The 24,588-nt window shown below is 46.1% G+C and overlaps 1 protein-coding gene across 2 annotated transcripts in view; it reads left to right on the top strand.

The window, feature by feature from the left end:
• AMPD3 (adenosine monophosphate deaminase 3) overlaps positions 1-19,605 on the top strand; it is a 94,103-nt gene extending 74,498 nt beyond the window's left edge. For both annotated transcript variants that reach the window (XM_089654943.1, XM_089654942.1), the window contains exons 9-15: positions 239-402; positions 2,979-3,105; positions 4,828-4,991; positions 6,474-6,594; positions 11,078-11,251; positions 12,366-12,476; positions 14,690-19,605. In XM_089654943.1, coding sequence (XP_089511069.1) covers positions 239-402; positions 2,979-3,105; positions 4,828-4,991; positions 6,474-6,594; positions 11,078-11,251; positions 12,366-12,476; positions 14,690-14,860 — 1,032 coding nt within the window. In that variant the 3' untranslated portion in view covers positions 14,861-19,605. The remainder of the gene's footprint in view (positions 1-238; positions 403-2,978; positions 3,106-4,827; positions 4,992-6,473; positions 6,595-11,077; positions 11,252-12,365; positions 12,477-14,689) is intronic.
• The last annotated feature ends 4,983 nt before the right edge of the window (positions 19,606-24,588 follow it).

Here is a 24,588-nt window from a genome sequence, read left to right as displayed (position 1 = left end):
AGAAAAAAAAATCGAACATTTGCTCTTGTCCCCATCACACAAAACGAACGTGCATGCAGGTTCACTGGACCTATAGCTCTGCAATTTTTTGAAAAAATACATCCAAAGCGTTACATTCAACTGAAATGTTCATCCAGCCTCTTAAGGGTTGAATTTGTTGTATTGAAATGCTACTATGAAGATAAAGTAATGTGAAAAACCATGAGTGGGTTTAAGAATGAATTTTTGTTGCCTGCAGGAAGTGGGTCAGGAGTTGGAGGAGAGCAAGTACCAGTACACAGAGCCACGCTTATCCATCTACGGCCGTTCCCCGGATGAATGGAACTGCCTGGCCCGCTGGTTCATCAAGCAAAAAGTGTACTCGCCCAACATGCGATGGATGATCCAGGTGCCCCGTATCTTGTAAGTACTCCTGAAAACTTTCCGTGTGCCTCTGCTATGATTGGGGGGCAGTTGGAAAGAATTTCTAATAGTTGAATTCACTCCCGTACGTAGAATGTTTATTCTATAAAAATCAAGACCTTGACATGGTACTCAAGGAAAAAGTAGTTCGAAATCAGTAGAATCTATGGAAGCATGAGTGATTTTCATAGTTTCTCCTCAAAATGCTCCTGAGCCTGGCCACCACACCAGCTTACTCCTTAACCCTCGCCACGACACTGGCTTGACCCTGAGCCCTGCCATGACACAGGCTTGACCCTGAGCCCTGCCATGACAATGGCTTGACCCTGAGCCCAACCACCACACCTCCTTGACCCCGAACATTGGCTTGCTCCTGAACACCACCACCACACCAGCTTGCTTGTGAGCCTTGCCACCACACTGTCTTGCTCATGAGCACCGCCACAACACCAGCTTGCTGCTGAACCTTGCCACCACACTGGCTTGACCCTGAGCCTTGCCACCACAGTGGTTTGACCCTGAGCCCCGCCACCACTCTGGCTTTGACCTGAGCCCTGCCACCACACTGGCTTGACCCTGATACCCGCCACCACACTGGCTTGGGCCTGAGCCCTGCCACCACACCAGCTTGACCCTGAACTATGCAACCAATGGCCTGCTCCTGTGACTTCCAACCCCTGCTCCCCCCCTTCCCCAGCAATGTCCGCACTCCAAACTCTCCTGAGCCTGACCACCATGCCAGCTTGTTCTTTAACCCATGCCACAACACTGGCTTGACCTTGAGCCCCAACACGACACTGGCCTGACCCTGAGCCCCACCACGACATCAGCTTGACCCAGAGCTTCGTCATCAAAACAAATTGACCCTGAGTCCTGCCATGACACTGGCTTGACCCTGAGCCCCACCACCACTCCAGCTTGACCCTGAGCTTTGTCACCACACCAGCTTGACCCTGGGCTTTGTCACCACACCAGCTTCACCCTGAGTGCCGCCACCACACCTGCTTGTCCTGAGCCTCATTACCACTGGCTTTCTCCTGAGCCTTCCCACCACTGACTTGCTCTCCTGACCCCTACCACCAACGGCCTGCTCCTGAGCCTTTCAAAGCTCCCCCCCCCTCCAGCTATGTCATCATTCCTCCTTCTCTTGCCATCAACTATCCCTGAACTCCCTCTTTCACTATTACACCAATTTCATAAACATGCCTGCAAGATGCCCCTCTTATCACTGTACCTGTGCACAACCCCACCTCATGTCTGCATGCTACTTCCCCAGCTCCCCTCCGACAATCCCTGGACGAGCCCCCTTCCCCACATTCCCTGAACACCAATCTGGCTCCCTCCACCCCCCCTTTCACCAATGTACCTTCACTACCACCCCGTAGTGTGGCAAAAATGTCTCCCTCCCAACATTGCACCTGCACACCCCCTTTTCACTACCATAGCTGTGAAACCACCTGCACAACTGCACATGTACCCCTTGTGCTTGTGAAGATACCCCCCTCCACTCACACACACATACTGTTGCTCCATGCCCCTCCTAAGCATCCACCCTTTACACCCAATGCCCCTGAACCTAACCCCCCCACCACCACCAAAAAAGATCCCTCAAACTGCACCAGAGCCAGGGGTGTCTTCTGTTATACTGTCCATTCCCCTGACATAGGACATCGGAATGATGTCTCCCTTCCTTTGGAAATTAACTGGAAATAAGTTTCATTAGACCTGGAAATTTGCCGTCTATAGAAGTTACAATGCAATAAGCAGTTGTGTGTTTGTGCAAATGTAACCTTTCCAAGTGCTTATTACTTATTCGAGGTCACAGTAGTTTCTGACAATGCCTTCATCTGGCATTCTGTCCAAAAGGACGGAGACATCATCCAGGGTCACCATCTACTTCCTGGACAGAGATGACACAATCATTTAGTTCCTGGTGTCTGTGCAGTTCTTGGCTGTGTTCACGAATGTCTGACACAAATCGGCCCTGCTGCAACCTTTCACCTTGTGACTTGCTACAAAGTTACAGTCTGATCAGTGGGAGAGAGGTGACTGAGGAAATGTTTCCTCATGCCTGCAGCACACTGATGACATCATCTTAGCTTAGGCAAAGTCACAGACTGGAGCTCAGAAGGATATGCGATGATTAGGGAGGTATGACTTTGTATGGATGGATGTATGAGCATATATGGATGGATAACTGTATATGGATGGATGTACCGTATGACCTTGTATGGACAGTATGACCTTGTATGGATGAATGACTGTATAGGGATGTATGACCGTATATAGATGGATGAATGACCATATATGGATGGATGTACTGTATGACCTTGTATGGACGGCATGACCTTATATGGATGAATAACTGTATAGGGATGTATGACCATATATGGATGGATGACTGACCATATATGGATGGATGTACTGTATGACCTTGTATGGACGGCATGACCTTATATGGATGAATGACTGTATAGAGATGTGTGACTATATATGGATTGATGCATGACCGTATATGGATGGATGTAGGACCTTATATAGATGGTATGACCTTGTATCTCCTTTATGTCTTGCAGTGATATCTTCAGATCGAAGAAACTCCTTCCCAACTTTGGCAAAATGTTAGAAAATATTTTCCTCCCCTTGTTTGAGGCCACAATCAATCCCTCCGACCACAAGGAGCTTTACCTCTTCCTGAACTATGTAAGTAAGGGGGAACCCTAACACGTCCACAGGTTTCCAATCAAGGGGGGATCTCTACTTCTACTGAGTGGGTAACTTTTTAAGAGATTAACTTTATTCTGCTATGGAGGGAACATCTAAGATGTCATCTCTACTTCTACCAAGAGCGGATCTTCAAAGAGGTGAACTCTATTCTACTATAGGGGGAATTTCTAAGAGGGGATTTCTACTTCTACTGAGGTGGGAATGTCTAAGGAGAGAACTCTACTGCTATGGAGGGGGGAACGTCTAAGTTGGGAACTCTGCTACTAAGAAGGGATTTCTAAGAGGGGATCCCTACTTCTACTGAGGTGGTAACTTCTAAGGGGAGAACTGTACTTCTGTGGAGAGGGGAACTTCTAAGGCAAGAACTCTTTCTATGAAGGGGGGAACCTCTAGGATGGGAACTTTACTACTGAAGACGAATCTTCTAAGAGGAGATTTTTACTTCTACTGAGGTAGGAGCTTCTAAGGTTAGAACTCTGCTTCTAATAGTTAAGGTGGGAACTTCTATAGTGGGACCTTTGCTACTGAGAAGGGATTTTTAAGAGTGGATCCCTACTTCTACTGAGATGGAAACTTCTAAGGGGAGAACTCTACTTCTATGGGGAGGGGAACTTCTAAGAGGAGATCTCTACTTCTGCTGAGGTGGGAACTTCAAAGGGGAGAACCCTACTTTTATTGAGATGAGAATTTCTAAAGTGGGAACTACTGAGGAGGGAACTTCTAAGAGGGGATTTCTACTTCTGCTGAGGTGGGAACGTCTAAAATGAGAGCTCTACTTCTATGAAAGAGAGAATTTCTTAGATGGGAATTCTGATAATGAGGGGAGAACTGCTAAGCGATGAACTCCTATGATACTACTATGGGGGGTAGTTCTAAGAGGGGATCCCTACTTCTACTGAGGTGGGAACTTTTAAGGTGAGAACTCTATTTCTATGAAGGGAGAACCTCTATGGCGGGAACTTTGCTACTGAAAAGGGAACTTCTAAGAGGGGATTTCTACTCTACTTGGGTAGAAAACTCTAAGGGGAAAACTCTACTTCTATGGAAGGGGGACTTCTAAGAGAAGATCTCTACTTCTACTGAGGTGGGGACTTCTAAGGCAAAAACTCTATTTTTATGGAGGGGGGAACCTCTAAGATAGGAAATTTGCTATTGAGGAGGGAACTTCTAAGAGGGGATTTCTATTTCTACTGAGGTAGGAACTTTCAAGGTTAGAACTCTACTTCTATTAATTAAGGTGGGAACTTCTATGTGGGAACTCTGCTACTGAGAAGGGAACTTCTATGAGGGGATTTCTACTCCTGCTCAGTTGGCAACTTCTATTTACCGCATCTACAGCGATGTCAGAAAAAAGGAAACTCTAACTCTTCTTTAACCAAATCGGTAGGGAAACTCTACCCCTTCCACCGTTGCATGAGTAAAATATGAAACCCTATGTCTTCCTCAACTGTGTAAGTAAGGGAAGAAATCGAACATTTCTACATCTACATCAAAAAGAATCCTACCTCTTCCTCATTTGCTTTGTTGGTAAAGTGGAATTCTACTTCTTTATACTTAAACAAATTAGTGATACTTATGACAACGTATAAGGAGGTTCTAACAAAGGAGTTTATATTGTGACTGAAGGTGCTTTTCAATACAGTCAATCTACTGTACAGAAGATACAGATTGTAACCTAACGGGATGCTTCTGTTCTAGGTGACGGGATTTGACAGCGTGGATGATGAATCCAAACACAATGAGCATATGTTCTCTTACAAGAGCCCCACCCCCGACCAGTGGACACATGAGCAAAACCCACCATATAGCTACTACTTGTATCATATGTATGCCAACATTATGATCCTCAACAACCTGCGCAAGTGAGTGTCCGTTCCCCGTATATATCAATGATCATGGGGAAGTTAAGGGGTTCTGTCCCGGCAAAATATTGGGATTGACTTCTAAATGCAGGGTCTGGGGAGGCCAGATATAGTGAATGCGGGGTCCAGGGAGTGTGGATATAATGAATGCGGGGTCCGGGGAGACCAGATATAGTGAATGCAGGGTCCGGGGAGACCAGATATAGTGAATGCTGGGTCCTGGGAGACCAGATATAGTGAATGCTGGGTCCTGGGAGACCAGATATAGTGAATGCTGGGTCCTGGGTGACCAGATATAGTGAATGCAGGGTCTGGGGAGGCCAGATATAGTGAATGCAGGGTCGGGGAGACCAGATATAGTGAATGCAGGGTCCGTGGAGAGCGGATATAGTGAACGCAGGGTCCGGGGAGACCAGATATAGTGAATGCAGGGTCCGGGGAGACCAGATATAGTGAATGCAGGGTCCGGGGTTTAGTAACACTTTAAGTGCAGTACAGAGGTGCTCTATACTCTTGTTTCCAGTCTTTTGAATAGGAAGAAGACAATGGGATTATTTTACTAAACTCTGGACACTGAAAAACCTGGTGTAGCTGTGCATGGTAGCCAATCAGCTTCTAACTTCAGTTTTTTTCAATTAAGCTTTGACCAAAAAAAACTTGAAGCTGATTAATTTCTATGCAAAGCTGCACCAGATTTTGCACTCTCCAGTTTTAGTAAATCCACCTCAATTACTTTCCTAATCCTTGTCTTTGCAAAGAACTAACACTGACTAAGCGAACATAGAAGAAACAGGGAGAGTCTAACTAGGACTGAACTAACTAGCACTAAACAGGAGGTGAGGACAGAAGACAATACCAATTCAAGTTGTAGTGACTTTAAACCACCAGTAGATGTCGGCATACACCAGAACAATAGTAAACTGATGCATTTCAGTGCAATAGGAGAAAATACATATAGGTGGGACAGAGCAGCGCCCTGCAGAGTGGCCTCTCCGACAAGGTCAGTGGATGGGAGGTCTTACTTTCTGCATGAACTGCGGTGTGCTGTACAATCCTTGTCACTGAGGATCGTTTCCCATCCTACAGTGAAATACCCTCTTTCAGTGGCATAACTAACTGGAAGTTCATGGCTGGGATGCTATAGGTTCCTATGCTGCATGGACCAGCTTGAGTATTTTGCTGCAGTCTGTCTGGGAGGTCAAAAGTCACTTCAGATACCAGTTTGATGACATATAGTCAGGGGCGGACTGACATCTCATGGGGCCCCGGACAATAGGAGATCATGGGGCCCCTGTGTCCTCGCCTACACTCAAACCACTCCCAAAAAAGCCTATGAAAGGTACCAGGGGCATCTCATGGGGCCCCCTACTGACCCCGGGCCCTCGGGCAGTGCCCAAGTCTCTGAATGGTCAGTCTGCCCCTGCATATAGCAGATCTGGCCTCATAGTCTTCAAATTCATTCATATCTTCTTTCCTATACAGAGAGAGAGGGATGAGCACTTTCCTGTTTCGACCTCATTGCGGTGAAGCCGGCTCCATCACCCATCTGGTGTCAGCATTTTTAACAGCGGACAACATTTCCCACGGACTGAATCTCAAGAAGGTAATAAAATGAGATCTGATAGTGAAATCATTTTGAGGAATGATAGTTTTGCCTTGTATGGGGAAAAAAAAGAAAATAATTTGTGATTTGCAAACTTTTTGTTTCGGAGTGCAGTGCTTCCTTGGTGGACGACACCCATGCACGCCACTCCTCTGCAGTGTACGCCGTATGGTGTCACGGGAAACAATCACCCCAGTTTGGCTTTCTACTTCTTTAGCTAACTGCAGTGAGCTTGCATGGCGATTTTTCTTCAACCCTTCTCATCAGAACACGCTCTTGCCGAGGTGTTAACATTCATGGAAGGTCTAGACGTCTCTGTGAGATGGTTGCAGTTCCATCTTTGTTAACTTTTTTGTTTCACTTTTGCTCCAGTATTCTGACTGATAAGTAAAGCTTTGCTGATCTTCTTGTAGCCTTCACCTTGCTGTTTCAATATTTTTATTAGTTAGGTTTTGTTTTTAAGAATATAACAAGCTCAAAATACGCCCTCCCAGGGGCAGAGCAGAACAATAACACATAAACAGAGACGGCCTGCCTTTTTTTTATTAGTCAAAAGGTTAGAAGAAAAGAAAGAAAATAAAACAAAAGAGAATCAGAAAGAAAACATGAAGGAAGGGAAACTAGAGGGATCACGGATCCGGGGCTAACACAGGCAGCAACTATAGGAGGCCATAACTAGTAGAAGGCAGGGATGGCAAGGAATAACGTATACAAGGTTCCCAAACCTTAAGGAATGTAGGCTTTCTTGTGTAAAGAAATTATTTTCCTTCTCGGGCCTTGTGACATTTCTCTTCCATGTGGTGCCATTGCTGACCGCATGAAATGGGAGGGGTTTTCTTTGTTAAGTAACGCCCTTTTATAATCAACTGTCTGCTGGACATCTGTTTAATGAATAATTAGACTCACCTGGAGTTGAATTCTCGTTGATTAGGATTTTGTTGTCTAAAATTTAGTTTTCTTCCATAGGCCGGCCATACATTATACAATTTTCTTGAGATGTTTGGTTTAGATTTACCAAAAATCATATAATAGGAGGTCAAACCTAACAACACTTTCAATTGTATCCAATTAGGTGGGCTCTTGCACTACATAGTTGAAGGTAAATCTAAAGGAAATTGGGCAGAAAATTGTATAGTGTATGGCCAGCCTAAGACTTTCATTGGGGTGTATTCATTTTTGCAACATGGTCTTTTTAATATAACTTTAACAGCTTTCACACCGCCCTATAGCAGATATACTGCTACAGGGCGGCAGGGGTGCGCAAAATCATGTGTATATATACGTGAGTTCGCATTCCCAGGTAGGGGGCATGTGCGAGCCATGCGCTTACCCTACCTGCGGCACCATTCGTGGCCGTGGCTGTCATTCACCGGGTCCCAGACGGTGATTACCCGCTGGCGCCCGGTGTTTACTGAGCATCTCCGACAGGGAGGGGGACTGTTTTGTTTACTAACAGTCCTCCTCCGTCAGCTCGGGCACACTGCACAGCACAGCCATCCAGAGCAGTGTGATTACAGTGAAGCACACAGACACCGCCCCCTAGTAAACACTCCCAGCACACAGTTAACCCTTTGATTGCCCCTCATGTTAACCCTTTGATTGCCCCACATGTTAACCCCTTCCTGCCCAGTGCCATTAGTACAGTGTCAGTGCTTTTTTTTAAGCACTGATCACTGTATTGGTGTTACTGGGGATGTCAGTGACATCAATCCAGTCCCCCCCCCCCCCCAGTGTCAGAATGTCCTCCGCAGTCCCGCTATAAGTCGCTGATCGCTGCCATTACTAGTAAAAGAAAAATCTCAGTATCTATACCGCCATTTGTAAACACTATAACTTTCACGGAAACCAATAAATTTACACATATCAGGATTTTTTTTTTAGCAAAGACATGTCGCAGAATACATTTTGGCCTAAATTTATGATGAAATTAGATTTTTAAATTTTTTTTACTGGACATGTTTAATAACAAAAAGTCAAAAATATTGTTTTTTTTCAAAATTGTCGGTCTTTTTTTTATAGCGCAAATATAACGCACAGGTGATTAAATACCACCAAAAGAAAGTTCTATTCATGGGAAAAAAAGGACGTAAATTTCATTTGGGTGTAGCGTTGCATGACAGCGCAATTGTCAGTTAAAGTAACGCAGTGCCGTAACGCAAAAAATAGCCTGGTCAGGAAGGGTGGGAAATCCTCTGGAGGGTAAGGGGTTAAATAATTATTTTTGTTAGGAAAAATACTTTTCAAGTATTTTTCCTAACAAATCTTGTTTGCAAACAATGTCCGGCGTTTGTGGGAGTGTTTTGTAGCATAGCGTCCCATAGCAAATGTTGATTCTAAAAGGAAAGGAAGGTCATCACAGAGGACAAGGGGGCGCTCTTTACTTCTGGAGGAAAAGAAATGTAATCTCTAAACACGGAAAGGTTTCTTCACAGTGAGAGCTGTGAGAATGTGGAATAGACTCCCTCAAGAGTTGGTTGTGGCCAGCTCAGTGGATTGCTGTAGGAAAGTCCTGGATTCTTTCTTGGATACACAGAATATAACTGGATATAACATTTATAGGTAAAGTTGATCCAGGGAATATCCGATTGCCTCTCGGGGGATCAGGAAGGAATTTTTTTCCCCTGCAGGAGCAAATTGGATCGTGCTTTGCTGGGTTTTTTGCCTTCCTCTGGATCAACTGTGGATGTAGGATTATAACTTTTTTTTTTTTTTTCTGTGGTTGAACTGGATGGACTTTTGTCTTTTTTCAGCCAGACGAACTATGTAACTATTTACACAGAATATAACTGGATATAACATTTATAGGTAACGTTGATCCAGGGAATATCCGATTGCCTCTCGAGTGATCAGGAAGGAGTTTTTCCCAGCAGGTGCAAATTGGATCGTGCTTTGCTGGGTTTTTTTTTGCCTTCCTCTGGATCAACTGTGGGTGTAGGATTACAACTTTTTTTTTTTTAATGGTTGAACTGGATGGACTTTTCTTTTTTTAGCCAGACAATTTATGTAACTATATTTTTCTGACAAATCTGTTGGGGTGGACTGTATCTGTTGCTGAGCCCTGTATATATTGTAAAGCGCTGAGCAAACTGTTGGCGCCAAGGGCGGACTGACCATTTGGAAACTCGGGCACTGCCCGAGGGCCCGGGGTCAGTAGGGGGCCCCATGAGATGCCCCTGGTACCTTTTTCATAGGCTTTTTGAGTTTGGGCAAGGACACAGGGGCCCCATGATCCCCTATTGCCCGGGGGCCCCATGATCCCCTATTGCCCAGGGGCCCTATGAGTTGTCAGTCCGCCCCTGGTTGGCGCTATATAAATCTTGTATAATAATAATAATAATTTTTTTAACCACAAAAACTGAAATCTGTTGAACATTTTCTGCATTTTGCAGAATGACCATAAGATGTCACCGTATCTATACATTTTTTTTGCCTCGCTTTGTGATTTGATCATTGAAGTGTTTTATTATTATTATTATTATTATTATTATTATACAGTATTTATATAGCGCCAAAAGGTTTGCTCAGCGCTTTACATTATAGTGGGGGACAATACATGAGACAATACAGTAACAATACAATACACGAGGGGTTCGAGGGCCCTGCTCTTTGGAGTTTACAATTTAGGAGGGAGGGGATAGTGGTTCAGGAGGAAGTGGCTGTGGGGGATGGAGTGGTAGGAGAAGTGGAGGAGATCGGCTGTTAGGTGAGGGTGGGGTAGGCTTCCCTGAAGAGATGGGTTTTCAGGGTGCGCCTAAAGGTGAGGAGGGTAGGTGACAGTCTGATGGATTGGGGTAGTGAGTTCCAGAGGATGGGGGAAGTCTTGGAGAAGTTCTGCAGTCGGGCGTGGGAGGAGGAGACCAGGGAGCTAGAAAGTAGGAGGTCTTGTGAGGAGCGAAGATTACGGGTTGGGTGGTATTTGGGTATCAGGTCGGTGCAGGGGTGGACTGACCATTTGGAAACTCGCTCACTGCCCGAGGGCCCGGGGTCAGTAGGGGCCCCATGAGATGCCCTTGGTACCTTTTTCATAGGCTTTTTTGAGTTAGGGCAAGGACACAGGGGCCCCACAATCCCCCATTGCCCGGGGGCCCCGTGAGTTGTCAGTCCGCCCCTGGGTCGGTGAGGTAGTTTGGGGCAGCGTTATGAATGGCTTTGTATGTCAATGTTAGTAGTTTGAATTTAATGCGTTTTATTGAGGAATCGGGCCGGGACAAGGGGTGGGCAGGAGGGGCAGCTGAAGCAAAGGGGCAGAGAGTGGACACAGGACAGTAATCCCAATCTTAACAGTGGGGGAGGGGAGAGGTTCCGTATCCTTGCCCTGGGGGGGCGCTAGATGAATTTGGAACCCTTATTACAAGAACGACAGAACGGCGACCTGAAATCTATTGAACATTTTTGGCACTTTGCAGAATGACCATAAATGCCAGCATTGAGCAGCGGTGTAGATTCCTGGTATAAGGACCCATAGCTTGTGTTCCTCTTGCAGAGCCCGGTGTTGCAGTACCTGTATTACCTGGCACAGATCCCCATCGCCATGTCGCCGCTCAGCAACAACAGCCTGTTTCTGGAATATTCCAAAAACCCGCTGCGAGAATTCCTCCACAAAGGCCTCGTGGTGTCTTTGTCCACAGATGACCCGATGCAGTTCCACTATACCAAGGTGGGTAACGCAATAAAAAAAAAAAAAGGTGTAAATGAATAAAAAATAGAGATGTGTTTAATTATATGAGTTTGTATTGCCCAGGATGATGACATACAGGGCCGTCTATATAGCATCATGAGCCTCTGGGCAAAGTAATGCATTGGGGCCCCTACCAGCCTGGCCCCCAACTTACGCACCTACTCTCAAGAATTGAAGGATAATTAGTGGATAGAATTAAACCTGCGTTTATTAGTACTTTCCATGAAATTAATTTTAAAATTCAAAAACTTATCAACACAAAGGGCACAGTGCCGGGCGAAGCAGAAGGGCACGGTACAGGGGGAGTCAGGAGGGCACAATACTGGGATCGGGAGGGCACAGTACAGGGAACTCAGGAGGGCACAATACTGGGTCAGTAGGGCACAGTACAGGGGACTCAGGAGGGCACAATACTGGGATCAGGAGGGCACAGTACAGGGGACTCAGGAGGGCACAGTATAGGGTGAGCCAGGAGGGCACAGTGCAGGGGGAACCAGGAGGCTACAAAACTGGGATCAGGAGGGCACAGCACAGGGGGAGTCAGGAGGGCACAACATTGCGATCAGGAAGGCATGGTACAGGGGGAGTCAGGAGGGCACAATACTGGGATCAGGATGGCACAGTACAGGGAGAGGCAGTAGGGCACAATACTGGGATCAGGAGGAAGCAGAAGGGCACAGTATAGGGGGAGTCAGGAGGGCACAATACTGGGATCAGGAGGGCACAGTATAGGGGGAGTCAGGAGGGCACAATACTGGGATCAGGAGGGCACAATACAGGGATCAGGAGGGCACAATACAGGTCCTGGGACACTACCTGTCCCGGCAAATCCAGGACAGTTGGCAAATATGATGTAATGCAAGATTATCATGGGGCCCCCTGCACCTGGGGTGCCTGGGTAGTGACCAGAAATGCCCATGCATTAAGACAGCCCCGGTGACATATCTGCCTTCTGATGAACTATGGTTTTCGAAACAAAAGAATTTGTATGGAAAGTAAAGCCCCATGTTGAGTGTGGTCGAATATACTTCTATGGCCATACATCTGTGCAGTTAGAGCCAAGCAGAATATATTGATAAATATTGTTTTGTAGGAAGCGCTGATGGAAGAATACGCCATCGCTGCCCAAGTATGGAAGCTGAGCACCTGCGATTTGTGCGAGATTGCAAGGAACAGCGTCCTGCAGAGCGGCCTCTCCGACAAGGTCAGTGGATGAATGGGTCAGACCAGGGGCGGACTGACAAATCATGGGGCCCCTGGGCAATAGGGGATCATGGGGCCCCTGTGCCCTTGCCCAAACTCAAAAAAGCCTATGAAAAGGTACCAGGGGCATCTCATGGGGCCCCTTACTGACCCCGGGCCCTGGGGCAGTGCCCGAGTTTCCAAATGGTCAGTCCGCCCCTGGGTCAGACATAATGGAGCGCACTGTACAATCCTTGCCTTGGACGATCCTTCCCTACGGTCAGATTTCGGCAGCTGGTGACCTTGTTGTGGTAGTTGGCAGAAGGCCATGTAGACTTCTCGCCTTTTTGGTGGAATCGATGACGAGAGATTGCCTGAGTAGCGTTGACCCAACAAACCAACAGTGCTCCATGGTCCAGCGTGCTTCATCTAGAAGAGGAAATGTAAAAAAGGATGAGAGCTCCACAAATCTGATCGAAGTCTATTGAGATTTTAAAATGTCAGAAGAGAGTCAACACACTGTTGTCAGGGTTGAGGAACAACACAACACGGTCTTATTTCCTGGCCCTTTTATGTTGTCTTCAGCCCAGATGAAGGGAATTTCTGACGCCTGAAATGTGTTGGCTCCAGGGGCGGACTGACAACTCATGGGGCCCCCGGGCAATAGGGGATCATGGGCCCTTTGTGTCCTTGCCCAAACTCAAAAAATCCTATGAAAAAGGTACCAGGGGCATCTCATGGGGCCCCCTACTGACCCCGGGCCCTCGAGCAGTGCCTGAGTTTCCAAATGGTCAGTCCGCCCCTGGTTGGCTCTTTTTTGAAAGTTTTACTGGACTTTATTAAGACCCGTGGTGGTCATCCTTTACATTGTTCAGACTACTCCAGAGATTCACAAAGTTACCGCTGTTGACAGATGTTTAACATGGATTTCAGGCCTCCTTTTTTCCCCTTACTTTGAGCCCAGCAGGTGCGCACACACTTCATGAATTTTCCCAGGTGTACAGAACTGGGAACTCAGCACAGGGATGGTGGGAACCCCTCATAATGGGCACAGCACTGGGAACTCAGCACAGGGATGGTGGGAATCCCTCATAATGGACAAAGCAGATGTACAGCCTTGGAAACGCAGAACAGGGATGGTGGGAACCCCTCATATTGGGCAGAGCAGCTGTACAGACCTGGGAGCTCAGCACAGGGATGTTGGGAACCCCTCATAATGGGCACAGCAGGTATACAAACCTGTAAACTCAGCACAAGGATGGTGGGAACCCCTCATAATGGGCACGGCCGGTGTACAGATGCTGGAACCCAGTACAGGGATGGTGGGGACTTTTCATAATGGGCACAGTGGGTGTACAGACTCAGGAACTCAGGACAGGGATAGTGAGAACCCCTCATAATGGGCACAGCGGGTGTACAGACCCAGAAACTCAGTACAGGGATGGTGGGGACTTTTCATACGGAGCACAGCAGGTATACAGACCCAGAAACTCAGCACTGGAATGGTGGGAACCCCTCATAATGTACACAGCAGGTATACAGACCTGGGAACTCAGTACAGGGATGGTGGGAACCCCTCATAATGGGCACAACAGATGTATAGATAAAACAATGAATGCAGTCAGTCATGAATTTATTAAAAATATTTTTTTTTAATGCAGATAGGATAAGTAGCAGATATTCAGTATCCGCCTTCTGTAATCACCTATACAGCAGCACTTAGTCTGTAAGAGGGAAGGGCAGTGCTAGGAGCTGGAGTGGGCAGAGGGGAACTGCTGCTACTTCCTCACTGTCTAGACCCAGGCTGGGGGAGCAAAGGTGACCAAGTTTAGCTCAATTGCTCTGGAAACGAGTCAGGTGACCAGACTGGCTCTATCATGTGGCAGAGCTTTTTACATTTCCAGACTGGATTGACAAACACAAGTCCTTTGGCAGGTAAAACGGCTCTCTTGTGTGCAGGGGCGGACTGACAACTCATGGGGCCCCTGGGCAATAGGGGATCATGGGGTCCCTGTGTCCTTGCCCAAACTCAAAAAAGCCTATGAAATAGGTACCAGGGGCATCTCATGGGGCCCCTACTGACCACGGGCCCTCGGGCAGTGCCGGAGTTTCCAAATGGTCAGTCCGCCCCTGCTTGTGTGTATTTCACCGGTGTGCATAGCTGCCCAGCTGGCGTTCATTTGTATAGACACTTTGATAAATAAGACCCTAATTGAACCTCTAATTCCTCCGCAGGAGAAGAAGCATTTCCTGGGAGCCAGTTACATGAAGGAGGGTCCGGAGGGGAACAACATCAGCCGCACCAACGTCGCCCAGATCCGCATGGCGTACCGATACGAGACATTATGTAACGAGCTGAGCTTCTTAACGGACGCTATGAACACCGCACACCTCCCACTGCCGTGAGCGGTACGAGGCGTGGACTTTCCTGCCCGTGGGACTATTAAACTGTGATGACAAGGATGGACGCCTGACGTTTCCCTCCGCACCGCGCAAACGCTTCTCCCGCTCTCGTAGTGTACAATGTATCCGTCCTGAAATACTTATTACATTTATCACCTATGGAAAGGTAACCGCTGCTAAGTCACTCAGGATGTATTACCGGAATCCTGATGAAACATTTGTCGTTTCTGCGCATGCCGTTTTGCAATCTGTTAATATAAAAAAGACTTTTTTTTTTCCATTTCAACCTCCAGCCCAATGTGTCTCAACCAAAGTGTTAGAAATTATGATTATTATACAGGATTTATATGGCGCCAACAGTTTGCTCAGCGCTTTACAATATAACGGGAGACAATACAGCAACAATACAGTTCAATACAAGAGGGAAAGGAGGGCCCTGATCCTGGGAGCTTACAATCTAGGAGGGAGGGGTTAGTGGTACAAAAGGTAGTAACAGTGGGGGATGGACTGGAAGGAGGAGTAGAAGATTCCATTATTAGCTGAGGGCAGGATAGGCTTCCCTGAAGAGAGAGGTTTTCAGAGATCGCCTAAAAGTGAGCAGAGTAGGTAACAGTCTGATAAATTGGGGTAAAGAGTTCCAGAGGATGGGGGGAGGTCTGGAGAAGTCCTGGAGATGAGCCTGGGAGGAGGAGACAAGGAAGCTAGAGAGCAGGAGGTCTTGTGAGGAGCGGAGAGTACGGTTTGGGTGATATTTAGAGACAAGATTGGTGATGTAATTTGGGGCAGAGTTATAAATGGCTTTATATGTTGTTGTTAATGTTTTGAATTTTATCCATTGGGTAATGGGAAGCCAGTGGAGGGATTGGCAGAGAGGGGTGGAGGACACTGAGTGGAGGTCAGTGGAGAGATTGGCAGAGAGGGGTGGAGGACACTGAGTGGAGGCCAGTGGAGGGATTGGCAGAGAGGGGTGGCTGATACAGAACGGAACAGAAATTCTGAAGGACCCTCTGCACACTGGTATATACCCTTTCTAGCAGACCAAAGTGCTGTCTGGGTTCCCCCAGGGGTGCCACAAGTAGTTGGTTCTGGATCATGATTTGCCATGATGCAGGCAGCCACCAGCCCCATAACAACCAATGGCTATCTAGGGCCAGGGCACACGGCATCATTTGTTGGTATGGTGATGGCGGCCAGCTTGTGTGCACCAGAACGTAAGACACTGATCCAGGGCAGGCGGCATGCAGGGCCATCCCCAGCATTCAGGAGAGGAGAGAATTCTGTAACGGAACCAACCCAGCCTGTGCTGAGTACTTCCGTTAGACTCCCGCTTCCCTGTCCGAACACTGACAACAGACACCACAGCCGACCATCCAAGACTAGACAACACCAGTCTTGAAGTAAACCAGGAGGTAGACTAATTTATTTGAACAAAGATACAAGATATATACACTCAGGGGACATTCCCCCCTCCCTGCATAATGACACAGAGCGGGGCAATCTACATTTAGTAACAAGAGACACACAGGTATTCAAACTTCACATCAGCAGACTGTCCCATCAGGAGGGAGGGCTGCTGGAGACACCCCCCACTAAGCTAATACACATAAACACATACATCCCATAAAAGATTGCTCCCAAGCCAGACAAACAATAGAACAATGGGATGCAGCCACACAACACCAAACCCCCACCCCACCTATCTCCTAGACATGTCTACACAATATTAGGACAGATCACCCTGTACCCCTAACAGGCACAGGGTGACTTACACATAAGAGGGGTATGGGGAGCTGAGACAGGGGTCTCCCCACCTCTCCAATGTGAGCTGGGTTCCATGGGCCCCCCACCCAAAGTGACTCCCGTCACAAAGTCCATCTCCTCCAGACCTCCTCCACCTCCAAAAGGTGGGCTGTGATGTGATGGGGTGCTTATTGATGTGGGGGCTCTGATGTGATGGGAGGACTCAGTGTATAGGGGGAGCCTCTGATATAATGGGGGGGGTGCATTTAGTGGCCAAAATGCTTTTTTTTCTGATTGATATTTAATGTATTTTACACGTTATTTAACCGTAAAAGCCTCCCTTGTGTAGATATCCAGATGCCCTGCTACTGGGTGCCGCAATCTTGGATGTGACATTGGCAACCCTGGCAGACTACAGTGTCACTCTATAGCAGCCTCTCTCAGTCTTTTCACCCTTAAAATTACTTCCGGGTCTGGAGGAACCCCTGCTAAAAAAAATTGGGGTCAGTGGGAGAAAATGCCTCTTACAGTAATGGTAAGTTGCATAAAAATGTACCTTACATTGATGGTCAGTTGGACAAAAAACCCCTTATATTGGTGGTCAGTTGGGAAAAATGCCCTTTACATTGATGGTCAGTTGAGAAAAATGCCCCTTAAATTGACGGTCAGTTGGAAAAATACCCCTTACATTGATAGTTGAAAAAAGGACCCCTTACATTAAATGGTCATTTGGAGAATTGCCCCTTACATTGATGGTCAGTTGAAAAAAGGACACCTTACATTGATGGTCATTTGGAGAATTGCCCCTTACATTGATATGTTGAAAAAAGGACACCTTACATTGACGGTTCGTTTGAAAAGTGCCCCTTACAGTGATGGTCAGTTGGAAAAATGCCCTTTACATTGATGGTCAGTTGAGAAAAATGCCCCTTAAATTGACGGTCAGTTGGAAAAATACCCCTTACATTGATAGTTGAAAAAAGGACCCCTTACATTAATGGTCATTTGGAGAATTGCCCCTTACATTGATGGTCAGTTGAAAAAAGGACACCTTACATTGATGGTCATTTGGAGAATTGCCCCTTACATTGATATGTTGAAAAAAGGACACCTTACATTGACGGTTCGTTTGAAAAGTGCCCCTTACAGTGATGGTCAGTTGGAAAATTGCCCCTTAAATTGATGGTCAGTTGAAAAAAGGACACCTTACATTGACGGTTAGTTTGAAAAGTGCCCCTTACAGTGATGGTCAGTTGGAAAATTGCCCCTTAAATTGATGGTCAGTTGAAAAAAGGACACCTTACATTGACGGTTAGTTTGAAAAGTGCCCCTTACATTGATGGTCAGTTGGAGAATTGCCCTTTACATTGATGGTCAGTTGGAGAATTGCCCTTTACATTGATGGTCAGTTGGAGAATTGCCCCTTACATTAATGGTCAGCGGGAGAAAATGCCCCCTAAATTGATGGTCAGTTGAAAAAAGGACACCTTACATTGTTAGTTGGAAAAATGCCCCTTACATTGATGGTCAGTTGGAAAAATGCCCCTTACATTGATGGTCAGTTGGAAAAATGCCCCTTACATTGATGGTCAGCGGGAGAAAATGCCCCTTACATTGATGGTCAGTTGAAAAAAGGACACCTTACATTGAAGGTTAGTTGGAAAAATGCCCTTTACATTGATGGTCAGTTGGAGAAATGCCTTTACATTGATGGTCAGTTGAAAAAAGGACACCTTACATTGATGGTTAGTTGGAAAAATGCCCTTTACATTGATGGTCAGTTGGAGAAATGCCCCTTACATTGATGATGGTCAGTTGGAAAATTGCCCCTTACATTGATGGTCAGTGGGAGAAAATGCCCCTTACATTGATGGTCAGTTGAAAAAAGGACACCTTACATTGACGGTTAGTTGGAAAAATGCCCTTTACATTGATGGTCAGTTGGAGAAATGCCCTTTACATTGACGATCAGTTGGAGAAATGCCCCTTACATTGATGGTCAGTTGGAAAAATGCCCCTTACAGACACTAAAGCTGTCTATGGTGTCATGTTTCTTTCACTGCCAAGTGGTGATGGACCCAGAACTATGCTGGTGGCACCAGATGGGAAGCCAATCAGCCACAGCTCAAGAAACCCCCAAAAACCTCTTCTGGAGCCCTGGTTGAGAACAGCTACTTTATATTCTATATGCCATTCTATATAGGTGGTGGTGGGAAGGGAGAGGGGTTGAAGGAGCTGGGCCAGCACAAGCCGATATTAGACACTCCCAGAAGAAGAGAGGGCTATGCTAAAGAATGATCTCCCCTGGAGTAGTCCTACTTCCTTGTTCATAGACATATCACAAACGAATAAAAAAATAATTTATGGAAAAGAAAAACACTGCAAGTAAGCATTTAGGATGGTTGATTTTTCTGTGCTTTTACCTGCAGTTGTTAAGATGGTGACCAGGCAGGGGCGGACTGACCATTTGGAAACTCGGTCACTGCCCGAGGGCCCGGGGTCAGTAGGGAGCCCCATGAGATGCCCCTGGTACCTTTTTCATAGGCTTTTTTGAGTTTGGGCAAGGACACAGGGGCCCCATGATCCCCTATTGCCCAGGGGCCCCATGAGCTGTCAGTCCGCCCCCATGACCAGGTTTCTTTAAAGCTCACAAAACACTCTCACGACCTTAGGACATCATAGACATTGATCAGTGCCTATTATGAGGGGCTTCCTCCATCCCTGCGCTGAGTTCCCGGGTTTGCACGCCTGCTGTTCCTTTATGAGGGTTTACCACTTCCTCTGCTGGATCCTAAATTCATATTATGAACAGAAGGAGATTGGTGACACCCCGAGGGGAGCAATCACAAAGCCCAGATCTAGGAACAGGTGCCTTCAAGGGCCTCAGACTCCCCTCAAAACAGAAATTCCATTTTATAGGTGCTATCATTCTGCTATCGTTCACCTTATTTTGTCAATGTTCTTTTTTTTTTGTATGTATTCTGTAGAATAAAAGTGCCATTGTGTGACATGGTGTGTCAGTTTGAGAAGTTATTGGTGGGAGGGATCTGTGTCTCCTGTATTTCTTTGGGATCTATTTATAAAAATTTTATGTAGTCATTCCTCCAGTGAATCTGCATGTATGTTCATTCTGTGCAAAAACGAATGTTCTTTATGCTGTTGTCTCTTGTGAAAAAATGTTTTATTATGGCCACTACATGGAGCTTAGGACCATAGGAAATACACCATATAGCCAAAAGTATTGGTCGGCCGGCCGGCCTTTCCACGCACGTAATGGCCCCCCCAGTCTTAGTCCGTAGGGTTCAATATTGAGTTGGCCCCGCCCTTTCCACACACGTGACCTTTAATGGCCCCCCAGTCTTAGTCCGTAGGGTTCAATATTGAGTTGGCCCCGCCCTTTGCAGCTATAACAGCTTCAACTCTTCTGGGAAGGCCGTCCACAAGGTTTAGGAGGGTGTCTATGGGAAGGTTGGACCATTCTTCCAGAAGCACATTTGTCAGGTCAGGCACTGATGTCGGGGGAGGAGGCCTGGCTCGCAGTCTCCGCTCTGATTCATGCCAAAGGTGTTCTATGGGGTTGAGGTCAGGACTCTGTGCAGGCCAGTCAAGTTCCTCCACCCCAAACTGGCTCCTCCATGTCTTTATGGACCTTGCTTTGTGCACTGGTGTGTAGTCATGATGGATCAGGAAGGGGCCATCCCCAAACTCTTCCCACAAAGTTGGGGGCACGAAATTGTCCAAAATATCTTGGTATGCTGACACCTTAAGAGTTCCCTTCACTGGAACTAGGGGGCATAGCCCAACCCCTGAAAAACAACCCCCCTCCACCACACTTTACACTTGGCACAATGCAGTCAGGCAAGTACTGTTCTGGCAAACACCAAACCCAGACATGTCCATCAGATTGCCAGACAGAGAAGCGTGATTGGTCCCTCCAGAGAACACGTCTCCTCTGCTCTAGAGTCCAGTGGCGGCATGCTTTACACCACGGCATCCCACGCTTTGCATTGCACTTGGTGATGTAAGGCTTGGATGCAGCTGCTCGGCCATGGAAACCCATTCCATGAAGCTCTCTACGCACTGTTGTTGGGCTCATCTGAACGCCACACCAAGTGTGGACATCTTTAGCTATTGACTCTGCAGACAGTTGGTGACTTCTGCGCACTGTGCGCTTCAGCATGCGCTAACCCCGCCCTGTCATGTGACGTGGCCTACCACTTGGTGGCTGAGTTGCTGTTGTTCCCAGTTGCTTCCACTTTGTTATAATCCCACTAACAGTTGAGCGTGGAATATTTAGTAGCCAGGAAATGTCACGGATGGACTTATTGCACAGGTGGCCACCTATCACGGGACCACGCTTGGAGTCACTGAGCTCCTGACAGCGACCCATTCTTTCACCAATGTTTGTAGAAGCAGTCTGCATGCCTAGGTGATGATTGTATACACCTGTGTCCATGGAGGTGATTGCAACACCTGAATCCAATGATTTGGAGGGGTTTCTCAATATTTTTGGAAATATAGTGTACACCATTGTAACAAGAGATACAATTTAACAATGGTAGAAGAAATTCACTGCAATCATTGGTTACAATTACTAATCCCCATTACCCAATGGTCACATTTCTTTGCTAATTCCCCCTAGTGTTCTTTAGAATTTTTACATTGCATCTCTTGCTGCAGAGATGCATTGTATGCAGGGGTGTATTTACCACAAGGCAAACAAGGCATTTGCCTAGGGTGGCATTTTTCAGGGGGACATCAGTAGAAAAGACAGAAGGAACACACAGCATGGGGACCAGGTGGGATCTGAGAGGCTGCAGATTGCTTGACAGCATATGCAGAGCCTGACTGTCATTTTAGAGGATGTCTGGAGCCGTGAAGGTGAGTGTCTTTCTCTCTCTTGCTGGGGGTTTGGGGTGGCCGGTGTATGGAGGGTGGTGGTAGTGGAAGGCTCTCTCGGGTGGGAGGGGGTGGTGTTGGTTGGTGTCAGGCTCTCTCCGCGCAGGGGGGGGCTTTTGGTTTTTGTTGCCTAGGGCAACACAAAACCTAAAAACACTGCTGACTATGTACAGTTGTGCTCAAAACTTTGCATCCCCTGGCAGAAACGGTGCAATTTTGGCATCCGTATTGAAAATGTGGCTAATCATGCCAAAAAACTTCTTACTGAAAGCAGAACTCCAGGCAGAAAATGTGTACATGCACTTGTTGCCAATTTCCTACCTTCACTGAATTGGGGAGATTTACCAAACCCGGTGCACTCAAAATCTGGTGTAACGCTGCATGGTAGCCAATCAGCTTCTAACTTCAGCTTGCTCAGTTAAGCTTTGACAAAAAAAAAAAAAACCTGGAAGCCGATTGGTTTCTCTGCCGAGCTACATCATAATTTGCAATCTCCACTTTTATTAAATAACCCCTTATATGTCATCCATCTTCTGGTTCATGCGGTAGTTGCTCTGAAATATCCTATTCATTTTCAAATGAAACCCTTAATTCTCTTTGGTTTCCTATTTGTAAGACCGGTGGCTGCTATGCCTGCTATTCTCCCAGACACTGGTCTTGGCACATCCCTTCTGTAGTTCCTTCTCTAGGAAGTAGTGATGTAATATAGCCCCATTTGCAGCGATGAGCAGAGAGAGACTCTCAGCCACATTCAACATTTGTAATCAGTGCTGATACTATGAGCATTTTGCAAAAGTACCAATACTCATGCAAATGCCTGAAACCGTTCTGTTCTTTTAGCTGGCAGTAGGATTTCCCCACTGACAGCTGAAATATAAACAAATAAAAAAAAAAGCCATCAATTACTAGTTGTTAAGGAGCAGGGCTGCTGCGTCCTTAACAACCGATGACTCATTCAACTGTCTCACAAACAAAGCAGCCTGACAATGTTTATCAACAACATTGCTCAGCTAAAAGAGAGAGATAAAAAGAAACATTGTTTCATTTTATATCTGTTTATTCATCTACAGATCAAAGGGATGAACTTCCACCTGCAGATGAAGTCATTTAAAGTGCCCGATTGTACTAATGAAATTTGGGAATTGAAATTGCATCTAATAAATGTGAATGTCGGTGTCTTAACATTTGCAATTTGTTGCAGCGGGATTTCTAAAGTAGTTCTTGTGTTACTTTTTCTGCAGTTTTGTTGCGATTTCATACATAGAATATAATGGAAATCGCACTGCAAAGTGCAAATCTTCACAAGTAGCAATAAAGTCTTCAGAAATCGTGCGATTTTAAATCACATTGGTGGGACCGGTGGTAAAATCAACCTGTCAAGTGAAAAACAGGTTTTTTTTTTTTTGGGGGGGGGGGGTTCTTTAAATAAAGTGGTAGAAAACTCTCGTCTTCTATTGTTACCTACAGATAGGCTTCTAATAAAACTTACCTGTAGGTAAAACGAATATCTCACAGTGGCTAAATGGCAATGGTTAGGGACCTTAGATTGTACGCCCCTTGAGGGTTAGGGACTGATGTGAATGTGCAATATATATGTAAAGTGCTGCGTAAATTGATGGCGATACACAGTTGTGTTCAAAATAATAGCAGTGTGTTGAAAAAAGTGACTAAAGCTCAAAATCCTTCTAATAGCTTTTATTTCCATCCACACAAATGCATTGGGAACACGACACATTCTATTCCAAATCAAAACATGAAGAAAAATAGATCAAATTTGTGTTGTTCCTGTAAAAAAATTGAAGAAAAGTGAATATTAGACGGTTCAAAAAAATCACAGTGTTTGTATTCTTCTTTACAAACTCAAACATTCACTATATAAACTGAGAAATGTTTGAAGATTTTGCTTTCCTTTGAATGACTTCATGAATATTTGGTTGTAGTCGCACTGTTTCTGAGAACTGCTGTACATCTGTGTTGCATGGAGTCACCCAACTTCTGGCCCCTGTGATCAGGTATTCCAGCCCAGGATGATTGGACCACATTCCACAGTTCTTCTCTATTTCTTGGTTTTGCCTCAGAAACGGCATTTTTGATGTCACCCCACAAGTTTTCTATTGGATGAAGATCCGGGGATTGGGCTGGCCACTCCACAACGTCCATCTTGTTGGTCTGGAACCAAGATGTTGCACGTTTACTGGTGTGTTTGGGGTCGTTGTCTTGTTAAAAACCCATTTCAATGGCATTTCCTCTTCAGCATAAGGCAGCATGACCTCTTCAAGTATTCTGATGGATTCAAACTGATCCATGATCCCTGGTATGCGATAAATAGGCCCAACACCGTAGTATGAGAAACATCCCCATATCATGATGCTTGCACCACCATGCTTCACTGTCTTCACAGTGTACTGTGGCTTGAATTCAGTGTTTGGGGGTCGTCTGACAAACTGTCTCCGGCCACTAGACCCAAAAAGAACAATCTTACTTTCATCAGTCCACAAAATGTTGCCCCATTTCTCTTTAGACCAGTCAATGTGCTCTTTGGCAGATTGTAACCTCTTCAGCACACGTCTTTTCTCCAACAGTGGGACTTTGCGGGGACTTCTTGCAGATAGCTTGGCTTCACATCGGCGTCTTCTAATTGTAACAGTCCTCACAGGGAACGTCACACCTTCTTTCATCTTCCTGGAGCTGATTGTTGGCTGAGTCCGCCCCATTTTGGCTATTCTTCTATCCATTCGAATGGTAGTTTTTCGCTTTCTTCCACGTCTTTCAGGTTTTGGTTGCCATTTTAAAGCATTTGCCATCATTTTCTGCACTTCTTTATATGTTTTCCCCTCTCCAATCAACTTTTTAATCAAAGTACGCTGTTCTTCTGAACAATGTCTGGAACGACCCATTTTCCTCAGAATTTCAGAGAGAAATGCACTGTAACCAGCATGTACAACATTTGCTGCCTTCCTTCCTTAAATAAGGGCAATAATTGCCACCTGTTTTTCAAAGAATGAATGACCTCACTAATAGAACTCCACACTGCTATCATGTTGAACACGCCCCTTTCAATGAGTGATTCAATGACACAGAATCAGCAGCAT

Source organism: Staurois parvus, unplaced genomic scaffold (assembly GCF_062004578.1).
Source record: "Staurois parvus isolate SC_StPar_1 unplaced genomic scaffold, SC_StPar_1.0 ptg000817l, whole genome shotgun sequence".
NCBI lineage: Eukaryota > Metazoa > Chordata > Amphibia > Anura > Ranidae > Staurois > Staurois parvus.
Note: the sequence above shows the minus strand (reverse complement) of the source record. Positions and strands in the feature narration are given on the sequence as shown.